General features: G+C 51.0%; 1 protein-coding gene across 1 annotated transcript; it reads left to right on the top strand.

The window, feature by feature from the left end:
* Positions 1 to 9,232: 9,232 nt before the first annotated feature.
* Positions 9,233 to 12,141, top strand: HOO65_010304 (Protein required for cell; the record flags this gene model as incomplete). The annotated part of the gene is made up of 3 exons (XM_071005401.1): positions 9,233 to 9,372; positions 9,460 to 9,872; positions 9,932 to 12,141. The coding sequence occupies 3 exons, from the start codon at positions 9,233 to 9,235 to the stop codon at positions 12,139 to 12,141; spliced, it is 2,763 nt and encodes a 920-aa protein (XP_070862126.1).
* Positions 12,142 to 12,148: the final 7 nt, after the last annotated feature.

Here is a 12,148-nt window from a genome sequence, read left to right as displayed (position 1 = left end):
TGAGTTGATGACAAGGTTATCATTAAAGTTGGGTAAGTGCGGCCTCCAAGCTCCACAGCCGTTTGTCAAGATCCACGGCAAAGTCAAAGAAGAAGAAATGAATTAAAAAGCGTTTATCAGTGTCTTAGGCGTCGTCCTCCAGCAGCCCGGAATAAGGGGAGAAACGAGACCTCAATCTTTTTTGTTTGTGTTATTTTAACCACCAGACCTCAAGGATACCCCTATTGTTATTGTTATTGTATTATTTTACGTCTACAAGGTTGTGGGCCCCATTTGTGTTGTATTGTATTATTTTATGTCTACAAGGTTGTGGGCCCCACTTGTATTGTATTGTATTATTTTAAGTCTACAAGGTTGTGGGCCCCATTTGTATTGTATTGTCTTATTTTACGTCTACCTACTAATTATTTCGCAGTAATACGACGGCATATTCCAGACAAGAGCTGCTGGCCGATGTCATCTTCCAGTGACTCCTGGGCGGCAAGCAGTTGCAGGTTTGCTTGGATTTCGAGCGACTTCTATTACTTTTTAGGGTCCGGCGCTTGGGCCAGGATGGTTCTCTGTCCAGCATAGCCCTAGGGCATGCCTGCGGGGTTTCAGGATTGGGTACCTGGTATTTTTGGTCTGCGACGACCACGTGTAATCTAGTCTAAAAGGCCGCCAGCTTTCAGCACGGGGGATACCCGGCGGAGTACAGCGGTTTTGTCCTTCCGTATGCATGGCTGCTGCCGCATCGTTTTTAATAATTTTTCCCGTTCTGCTGGTGGTTGGTAGCAGAGCTCCCTCCACACCTTCTCACGGAGCCCTCCTCGACATCTCCTTCCTGTCCTGCAAACGTTTCCTCCTCCTATCTCTTCTCTCTTCCCCTTCTATTCTCCCTCAACTTCGCCCTCCTCGTCCCCTTCTTCGTTGTTGCCCTTGCTGTCGTGGAGTTGGTTGTGTCATCCTAGGCTGCCCTTGTTGTGGTCGCTCCCCTGTAGTCTGCGGTGGCAGTGACCTGCCTCTACGCGTTTCTTGAGGGGGGGCTGCCTCTGTGGTGTCCAGACAGCTCAGCTCGGGCTCGGGTTGTTGTTTCTCTTTAAGGAGCATCAGGTTGCGGCGAAGCACGTTGGCGACATAACTTGTCGCTTTCGTGTTTTTAAGGAGCTTGTCCGCGAACCTTTGGCTCCATGGTCTGGGTAGTGCCTTGCAGGTCCACCAGTGTCCTCGTTCCTTGGCTTGGTTGCAGGCTCTGCATCCAAGTGGGCAGTTGTGTCCCCATCGCTCGTGGTATCTGTCGAAGTCTCCATCGCCAGTTCTAGCCGCGAGGATATGGCCCAGCTCTATTCTAGTCAGCCCTTTGTAGCGGGAGTTGCGGAAGGGGGGTTCAGTGGGGACGCCGGTTCCAAGCGGACGGTATCCTTTTTGTTCTTTCCACCACCCTTCGTAGTCGAGACGTAGCTGGTCTCTTCTCCATCTCCGTGCTCCTGCAAGGCTGAAGCGGTGTTCCGTTACCAGTCCCTGGCATCCCAACTTGGCCTGGGTATCGGCTAGCTCATTGCCTTTGATGCCCATGTGTCCTGGGACCCATAGCACTCGGGCGAGCCTTCCGGGTGTCTTGTCTGCCCAGGCTTTTAGGATTCGTCTGGTTTCGTCTACCGCTTCCTGTGATGTGCTGTTTTTGGTGGCTGCATTTCGGAGTCGGTCCACAACTCCTCTGTTGTCTAGACACAGCCAGATTTCTCCAGCTCCTTCGCGAGCTGTTGCTCGCTTAGTTGCCTCGAGAGCGCCAACTGCCTCCGCATCTGCCACCTCCATCCACTTTCCTAGAGCTATATGGTTTGCTTCTTGGGTAGCTCCGTCTTCTATGATAGCCCATCCTGCGCCCGCGTTGCCACTTGCATCTTTCGATCCGTCGGAGTACGCGACGAGCGTTCCTGGTAGGGTATTCTCTACCTCTGCCTGGTGTCGCTTCGTTTCCTCCTCTTTGCTGAGCCACGTTCGGGGCGACATGTCCGGTCCTTCCCAGAGCGGCCTCAACCTAGTGTGTTTCTCCATTTGCGCTGGGAGGAGTTTGCGTAGCCTCGCCACCACTGGGTTGTAATTTGGCCCTCTCAGAATGTGCCTATCATCTAGTGTGTGCCACCGTATGGCTTCCCTCCTCTTTTCATCCTCCAGGAGGATTTCGAAAGGAGGAATGCCTGCGGCATGGTGTAAGCATTCCCTTGGTGTCGTACGGTACATGGGGAGAGCTGCTCGGAGGCACTTCCTCAGCGAGATGTTCAGCTTCTCTGCTGCCTCTTTTGTTGTCTCTAGCCCAGACCAGGCGCTCGCTGCAAAGAGCGCTTTGCTCACGGCGCAGGCTCGTACCGCTGTGAGCATGCTCTTTGTGTCTGCTCCTTTGTAGCAGCCGGCTAGATACCTCAAGCCATTTGCCAACCGGTTGACACTCGCAATGACCTGTGCAATGTGCTTGTTGAAGAGAAGACTCGAGTCCAGGTGCAGTCCAAGCCATCTCATTGATTCTTTTGCCGGGGTCGGTTTGTACGTGCCTAGGCCTTCCACGGTCACGGATGGGCTTCCTGCAATCCTCCTTCTGCCCTTGATGTGCAGAAGCGTTGACTTTCCCTGGTCTATTTCTAGACCGTTGAGCGTGGTCCACTCTACCACTTCCTTCATGATGACTTCGATTGAGCTGCTATTTTCTGCGAAGTCTCGCCCACTGACCACTAAGGCCCCGTCGTCTGCATATCCCAGTAGCGGGGGGATGTGTTTGTAGAGCGGTGCCATGAAGAGCATGTATAGCACTGGGGAGATTGGCGAGCCCTGCGGGAGAGAGCCTCCCACGAGGGTTGTAGTTGTTTCTTCGGCGTGGATGCTCGCCTCTCTTCCCTCCATGAAGCTTCTGACCCATCTGCACAATTTTGTGGGCCAAAGGCACTCCACCATCCTGCGTTCCATTCTCTCCGGGTCTACCGCGTCAAAGGCTCCTTTGATGTCGAACGTGAAGATTGAGGTTACCTTCTTCCATTCCTGGGCTTCCTCTATCTTCCCACGGAGGTCAATAAGCAGGTCCGTTACCGCCCTTTTCGGCACCGCACAGATGTAATTTCTAGGGATGATTTCCCTATCAATCGCTTCCTCTGCGAGCCTTCTCGCTATTGATCTTTCCAGGCCCTTCCCCAGCGTGGGGAGGAGCGAGATTAGGCGGTACGAGCGTGGTGCCAGTCTTGGGCGACCTGGCTTTGGGATCACCACGAGGTTGGCTTTCTTAAAGGAGGCTGGGTGGTGTCCTGTTTCTAGGCACTGGTTGTATAATCCCGTTATAACTTTGCCCAGTGGCTTCCAGGCCCTCTTCCACACCTCGTTGGAGATACCATCTGCCCCAGGAGCGGTGTTCGTTGGCCTCCATATGGACGCCTTGACTTCTTCCTGGGATAGGGGTGGCCATTCCCGGGCCCCCACGTTGGGTTCCTGGTGCTGCCATTGTTCCCCTGTGTGGGGCTTCGTGTGCGTCTCAAGGAGCAGGGCCACAGATTCCGCCGTGCACGTGGTTCTGGTTCCGTCTGGTTTCTGTAGTAGTGGGATTCGTCTGTCCGTCTTCTCATTGGCCCACTTGATGGCTCGGTAGACGTCCCTTGCTTGCGTTAACCCTGCCACAATCTTGCTCATGAGGCTTCTTTTTGCCTGGACGACGACCTTCCGCATTACTTTCTGTTCTTTCGCATATGTTGCTTTCAGTCTTATGTCGTCCATGTTCGTGCGGTGGTTGCTTCTAGCTTCTCTCATCTTGGCGTTTTGCTGTCGGCATTTATCGTTCCACCATGGTTTGAGGCTGATATTTGAGGGCGTCTTCGGTGTCGATGTTTCCAGTGCCCTCTCCACTGCTGCAACCACCTTCCTGGCGAGCTCTTCCGTCGCGTCTGGTCCTTTTCTCTCGTCCGCCAACATTCGGTCCAGCTCTACAGCTTCTCTTTCGCAGGCAAGTACAAAGCGGTCTCGATCCATTTTGCTCAACCTCCATCTTGTTTCCGGTCTCTTGCGTGCTGCCCTTGCCTCCACCTCCACTTCCAGGATTTCATGGTCACTTGTACTTCCTGGGACGAGTCCCATACTCGTTTCCAATCCAACCATTGCCCTCTGCGGCATAACCACCAGGTCTATCACTCTTCCAGCTCTCTGTGTTGGTTCACTCTTCTGGTTAAGCACTACTAGGTTGTTTTCGGTCAGCCAGTTTTCCAATACTCTCCCTTGCGGGTTTTCTTTTTCATTGGCGTCCCAAGTGCCGTGGTGGGCGTTAAAGTCTCCTAGCGCTATCCAGTTGTGTTCCTTCTCAATGAGCCGAAGTTCTCGCAGTGCTTCACTAATCCGAAAGCTCTGTTCTGGCGCGTTGTAGACTCCTAAAAGTTGGAGTATGCCCTTTGTTGTCTTGATACGTATTGGGCATAGGTCTGGGTGTGCTTGGTGTGTCTCCAGTACCTCTATATCCCTTCGTACATAGGCGATGCTCCGGGGCCGGTTCACCCATCCTTCTCTCGGGCTGTGCCGGGTGAAGTCAGGGTGTTCCTTCGTTCGGTCCTTACATGGTCCGATCCAGGGCTCTTGTACAAACACGACATCTACTTTCCGCTTCGCAGCTTCCAGTAGAGCCTGGTCTTGTTGGGGCCCTCCTCTTCCCACGTTGACGCTCCATATTTTTAGACCCCCTAACATTTACGAGGGGGGTCTACGGTGTTCTCGGTGTCGCTGGCGTCTTGGTCTCCCGTGGCGATTCTCTTCCTCTTCCGTGCCGGGCGTTCCGATCCGCGTGAGGTTTTTTCTGTGGGATCATGCGTTATGGGGCGCGATGGGCCACCCCGCTTACACACTGGCTCCCCTGCGGAATGCCCGGGTGTCTTGCAGACGACGCACTCCGCGTGAGCCCCTTTGTGGCCCCCCTCCTTGTGCTCTGTGGAGCCGCATAGCCTGCATCGCGGCTTTCCCTTGCACGATGCCGTGGGGTGTGCCTTCCAGCACTGCCGGCATAGTGGTGTGGACATGGTCCGGCACCTCTTGACTGTGGCACTGTTGGCGCTTCCGTCGAAGGTCAACGTTTTTGGTAGCGGTTGACCCTCTGGAAGCTCGAGAGCGATCCGGAGTGTGGCGTCCTTGAACTTCTCCGTTTCCAGCTGCCATTTTATGGACTTGACGTGGCCGCCAGTCTGCTTCTCGATTTGTTCCACGAACCACTCTTCCTTTTTCTGGGTTACGGGGCCGTTGTCACTCAGAACGTAGAAGTCAGCCAGGTTAGTAATGCGGGCGTGTGTCCATTTCTTTTCCAGTTCGCACACTCTCGCTCCGCAGGCCTCCCTGATTTGGTCGAGCTTCTTGGCCGTGGCTGTGGTTTTGGGAAGGTTGAGAGCCCAGCCCGAGTTCACCTTCGTCATCTGTATCTCGGATGGTTTTCTCCCCACGGCTTTCGCCACTTCTTCCCCGGCGGTGCCTTCATCGGCGGCCGTAGGTCCTCGGATGAAGACCCTGACCATCGGCTTCTTTTCTTTGGTCGCCGTTTTAGTGGTGGTCTTGCTTTTCAGCTCCACCGTCTTTTTCGTCCCTTTGTCTCCCTGGGACGCGATCGCAGCGTACGATATGGGCCCTTTGTCCGTCTTGTTTCCTTTCTTCTGGATCGGGGCATTGGTTTCCTTCCCTGTGTCTGCGTGTTTTGGGACGCTTGCCTTAGGGTTGCCTGTGGTCTGGCCTCCCTGGAGGAGTTTGAGCATCACTCTGAACTCCGCGGAGACGTGGCCAGCCAGTTTCTTCACAGTGGCGTCTCCTTTGGCCATTGCGATGGCCTGGTTGCATACTTCCGGTATGGTTTCCGCCAGCCAGAGTGTGGCCTTCGCCCTCATCTCGAACTGTCTCAGTTCCGCAGCGATGCCTCTGCGTGCTAACGCTATGTTGCGTTCTTTTTCCGTGGCCCGGCCATCGCGGGGCTTGGTAGCCTCGTCAGGCGTCTCTTTCTCCACGGCCTGTCCCTCGCGGGGCTTGATGGCCTCGTCAGGCGTCTCTTTCTCCACAGCCTGACGCTCGTGAGGCTTGTTGGCTTTGTCGCGCGTTTCTTTCGCGACCTTTTGCACGGGTGTGTTCACCGGCTCCTCGCCTGTGACCACGGTGTCATTCGCGTCGGTCATCTCCACCTCGCTTTCAATGGACGCGTCCGGGCGGCCATCGTCTGTCTCGTTCTCTTGGGTGAGGTCCGGCGGGGTGATCCCTGGTGCAACCTCCCACTCCATAGTGTCTTCGTTTTATCTTGTTTGTCGTCTTTGTCGTTGTAGAGCGTATATTTGTAGGGTTGCTTAGGGTTACCTCCTTTTCCTGGAGTTGAAGGAGGGAAGTTTTTTTTGTAAAGGTGGGGCCCGGATAGTCCGAAGAGTATAAATAGATACTTTACTGTGGTTAGCATCGGAGCAATAAGGGCAACTTGCCTGAGTGGTTAAAGGGTATGACTCGAATGGTTGCGTCCATCTCAGCTATCATATGGCTTCGGCCGCGTAGGTTCGAATCCTGCAGTTGTCGCTCTTCTTTTTGTCAACCACCATGAAAACTGACTAGTCAGTCAGTCATTATCCAATTTGTGTGCTCTCTCTTTCTTCTTCTTTTTTTTTCAACATCCAGAAAAGAAAATACATGCATGCGCGCAGGGTCTACTAAAAATGCGGCAACCGCCTCGCTGAACAGAGGACAAAACCGACGTACTCCGCCAGGGCCAACACCCAGGGCCGACAGCCGTTGGCCTCTTAGACTAGATCACTATATAGGTAGGCGCCAAAAGCCAAAAAAGAACCAGGTAACCAATCCTGGAAACACAACCACCCAACCAGCGGGGAAGCCCTTGGGGCAACGTCTTCCGGAGAAATCTCCTGGCCACAAGGCTGGACCCTCAAAAGTCATAGGCGTATTTCGAAGAGGACGAGTACCTGCAACTGCTGACTGCCCGGAGGAGGGGTCGGAAGACGACATCTTCCAACTCCCCTTCCGTCCAGAACATGCCGTCGTATTACCGGGAAAACTGGTAGGTAGACGCTAAATAGTACATACATACATACATACATACATGCATGCGCGCAAATGTGTTCTGTCTGGATCGGGGTTTTATCAAATTTGTGAATTAAATAAACTATAGACAATGAATAAATACCCTACAAGCAAACAATTGTGTGATGCTATTTCTCATCTATCACCCTGCTATCTGCTGTCATATCGGCCTACACAATAATTTGTTAGTAAAAAAGCTCGTTAATGAGGTTAATACAAAGGTAGACTTATCCTCAAGGTTGAGGGGTCACCCACTCGCCATATTTCAGAAAAGCAGGTGACCAAGGCTACCTGCCAATAGGCCTGCCCTTTAAACGCAAAAGACTCGAGTTTCCCTGGATGGTGAAGTTTAGCAAAGGGAGGAGAGATGTTGGTGCCCTTGGCATCCCAGACAAGCACGAAACTTTGACACTAACTCTGACGATAGGTCCTGAGGGTAAAAGTTACCAATCCTCCCCCTATGTTAGTTCCACCACCAGATCTCGAAAATCTTTGATCTAAAACCCCCATTGGGAGGCAACTAAACCCTTGATGTATATGGCGGGCAACTTCAAACTAAGACCTCGCCACACCATCCGCCAGCGCTCGACTCGGTCTGCCAAGAACTTTCTGTGTGTGTTGCACTGCCAACTTAAACTAGACTTTGATTCCTCTCCTCAAAAATGGAGGGCAGACGCGGACAAAGACGTTCAAAAAGCCGCCTACATCTCATAAAGAGGGAAAGCCAATCACCGTAGTGGGATTACCACCAACCGATGAGAAGCTGCAGGTACTGGCGCCATCCCGGGCCTATACAAATAAGCATATAGGAGAATGTTAATGCACCTGACCGGACCCCACTCTAAGGAGCGGTACACGCTAAGCGCGGTAGCGCTCTTTTTGTTGTGCCGTGTAGTTGGCGAGGGTACTCGAGAGGCAACATATGCAGCTATGGTACTTCGGCGTTGTGCGAGAGACATTAAAGGGTTTCAGAGGATTGCGGTCTTGGTCATAAATCCTGGTATGATCAACCAGATCAGGGTTGTGGCGGCGTGTTTCTGTATGATGGTCAGGTAATGTTGGCTCCTCATTTGAGGGTTCAGGCCAATCATTCCAGTCCAAAGGTAATAGGAAACACATAAACCGTGATTGTTTGTTGAAAACAAGATGCATCCTTACCCTCTCAATCCTCGACTGCACCTTCAATGGACGGGGTAAGCCCAATGTACGCATCGTAAATACCATAGAGCTGAGGCTGCTTCAAGGTGTACCGCATCTAAAGACCAACGATCGCGTTATGGCCAGAGTCATGTCCCAGAAGCACAGATTTCAAGCACCCCCCAGGGGGATTTACCAGTCAGACTTGGAAAATCTTGTGCTCTTGCCCACAACGAAGGTGTCTGGGAGTGTTCTTCGGGTCCTTCCATCGCGGGCTCCTTGCTTCAACACTTCGGAATCCGACAAAAGGAGCCATTGCAACTTAACAGACCAGGCTCAGAACGACTATAAACAGTGCAAAACTGGTGTCAGGCAGACACAAACCAATGGAACGTTAGGGTTAAGTTCCGAGTGTTGTTCCTCTATCTAGTGTCGGTGAGCAAGCTTGTGATTGAGGTAGCTAGCGAGAGGACTCAAACAAGACTTCGAAGCAAACCACAAGTGGGCTACCGGCCGGAGAAGATGAGGGCCTGAGGCTTTCCCGCAAAGGAAAGCGCAGGCATTGTACTCGAAGATGCAAAACAACGACTCGGAGAGCTGCGGGGGAGGCGAAGCGCAAGAAGAAACGGCGGATAAGTCGAAAGTTCTAAGCAGGTCGAGAGAGTCGGTTAGAGATGTTGAGGCGAAATTGGTCCGTTCTAACAAACAAAAGTGTTAGACCATTGGATCTTAAAAAATTAAATAGCCTCCTTCCAGGGGAGCACGAAGCAACCGTAGGAAGAAAACGCGTTGTTGATTATACGTAAATGTCGACGGACGCGAAGCTCACAAGTGCTGAATAAGGTTTATATATTGATTCCGCAAGTGCTTGTAACCATGGACCCACCTTTAATCTTAGTGCTTAGCATCACGTGACTCAAATTGCTCTTGGATTATAAATGTGGTTTAACTTCACTATGACAACCCCATCCATAATGTTGACGCAGATCACTCACTTCATTAAACAATATTGAAAGTTTGAGAAACTTCTGACTCTCAAGTGATGGAGGGCTACCAGGGAACTTCAGATCGCGAAGATCTTAAGCAGAAAGTTATTGAAAGCGGTAAAGTGGCTTTTGACCCTAACAATGAAGCTTCCACACAAGCTCAAGCTCTGAAAGAGTTTCAAGACTTGATCGACAAGTAAGGCATTAGATATTCATTCAGTGAGGTTTCAATCTGTATATCATTCATAAGGATAGTCTGACTCATACATCTGTCCCCAATTAGATCAAGTCCTTGGTCTCTACTTCCAATCTTGAACGCTGCAATTCAGCCCGGTGCAGTTCCGGATTTTCTACGTGTACAGCTCCTAGCAATATTGACTTCTCTACCACTTCGACCTAATGGTGTCCGTAGTACTTTGGAGTTTGTCTTTGCAGTACATCCCAGTGCTACTGTGACCGCTGAAGAGTCGGCACAGCCCCAGAAACAGGGTGCTAATATCACGACCGAGGCTCTGTCTGCCGCTACAAGATTGCTTTCTTCGGTTCCTACAGAAATTCCACCTTTTGAATGGTTTGCTGGTATCCGACCACAGCTAATGGAGCTACTAGATGGCACGGCGGGTGAAGAACTTGTCAAGGTAGCGGGACATGTTATCTCTTTTGGGGTATTGGGAAGAAAGGCATATGGCGCACCAGGTATGCAACAGGTTCTTAGATTATTTTATCTTGATAAAAAAGGCGCTAACACAACATAGGGGCGCCTGGCTGGGAAGTATTTATTGCTACAATTCTCCACATTCTTAAGCCTTCTATCTACTCGAAAATCACACAAGCCAGCGTTAAGATAAAAGAAGAGCTTGATGATGTGGTAGACTTGAGACAGGCTGAGATCTTGAGCAGTGAATCTGATATTGCACTTGCTCTAAAGCGACTATCTTCGCTACTGTACTCTAGCCCTTCCCCAGGCCTTTGCAAACGAGTTGTTTCTCATATTCTTTTAGAGATGTGGGCTATAGCATCCATCCCCGAGACTGAAACTAAAGATTCTATATCTTATAGTTGCTCTAAGATGGCAAGAAAACTGCTTGCAATGTTTATACAGGTCGCTAACTCAAAAGATGTGGTCGGCAAGATAATTGAGAACCTACTGTACAACGGAGAGACTGTGCACTGTTCTTCCCCATGGGAGTTCAAGATCAGCTCATCTTCTGTTTCGATATTGTCGTGCAAGACCAAAGCCCATCAGACCCACGTGCTGGACGTATTAAACAGGGACTGGAGTGTGGCTGAATTCAAAGCTGGCTTTTTGAGTTCCTTGGTCATGGAAGTTTGCACAGATGATGAAGTGGCTGATATCTTTTTGGGCCTGTTCAGGAAATGGCTAAACTCCAAGAATATGCCAGAAACCCAAACGCCAAAAATCACGCTTATCGAGGAGCGGAACGACCACGGGCAGGATCCCGACTCTTTGATGAGGGGGCTATTAGAGGTCATGGTGATCCAAGGGCTTATGGAAAAGTCTTCCGGAAAACTTGTTAGCAAGACTAGCCAAGTGCTTGACGTTGTCGAACAAGTATTAGCTGCTGACAAAACACGACCTCAAGGCGACGAAGTTATATCTATTGTACTAAGCCTCCTTAATCAAATAATAACGGCGCCTACTTTTCAGTCTAGCTCATTGACAGATGAGACCATGGCCTCCTTGAGGGAGGCTCTTACCCGTTTTTCCCGGCAGTCAAGCACAACTACAGAGTCGACAGCACAAACAGCCCGAAACCTTTTACTTCTTTTGCAGTATCGAGACGAACTTGATGGTGAAGAAGAATCGAAACCGGCTACAGATGAGCAGATAGAAGACCGCAAAACCTACAGCCTTGCTATGTCATATATCACTGATGGAGAATCACCACCACCTGTCAAGTCCGAAGGGTTAAACATGATTTCGAGGCTAATACTCAAAGCTAGTCCAGTAATCGATGTTCCAGCTGTACTGGTGCTTTTGTCAAGAATAATATCCGACAATGAGGATTTTCTCAACCTACGGGCAATCAAGATGCTGGCCCTGTTATCGGAAAAGCACCCTAAAACTGTTTGCCGCGAGATCTTGGATCATTACTTAGACCCTAAGGAGATGGCTAGCACGGATACTCGGCTGCGCTTTGGAGAAGCCCTCCTCCAGGTTATTCAGCGGTTAGGCGAGATGTTTACTGGCCCTACGGCAACCGAAGTTAGCGAGACCCTTCTTTCAATTGCCAGTCGACGCGGTGTACGTCGCAAGACAGAGCAGCGCCAGGCTCGTGAAGAGCGCAAACGTGCGATGAAGAACAAAGAAGCTGCTGATGCGTGGGGTGGTGAGGTGTTGGACATGAGTGACGACATTCCTGAAGCTGAGCGCCTAAACAACGAAATCTTGACCCAGATTGTATGTGGTTGGGAAAGCAAGCGTGGCAGTGAAGATGTGCGAATGCGGACATCAGCATTGTCGCTTTTTGCTGCAGCCATGGATACGAACCTGGTTGGCATTGGGTCGACAATTGTGGAAATAGCGATTGACCTGTGCATTAGTGCGCTAACATATGAGCCAGAGCCCGAAAAGGCCATCCTACGTAGAGCTTCCATCGTTGTGGTCGTGGCCTTTATTAAAGCTCTAGATACCGCAAAGAAGCAACGGCGCACCACGTCACTGGGTTTTGGCCTGACGGAACAAAGCCGAGACGACATTATGAGGGCCCTAAAGTATGTTGAAGGTTCAGATAACGATGGACTGGTCAGAGAACATGCACGCGATGCGATTGAAAGCTTGGAGAGTTGGCAAATGATCAGTTTACTGCCTGAGACTAAGGATGAGGAGCGTAATGATTTTGGTGGCCTCGCTGGCATTGCAGGAAACCCGATTGAGATGGCACTCCAAACTAGCAAAAACACCACGTTAGGAGGCAGGCCACGGATTGAGGAAGTGGAATAGAGGGTAG

This window comes from Ceratocystis lukuohia (assembly GCF_044167205.1).
Source record: "Ceratocystis lukuohia strain C4212 chromosome Unknown Supercontig1_pilon, whole genome shotgun sequence".
NCBI classification, from domain to species: Eukaryota; Fungi; Ascomycota; class Sordariomycetes; order Microascales; family Ceratocystidaceae; genus Ceratocystis; species Ceratocystis lukuohia.
This window is presented reverse-complemented; position numbering and strand designations above follow the sequence as displayed.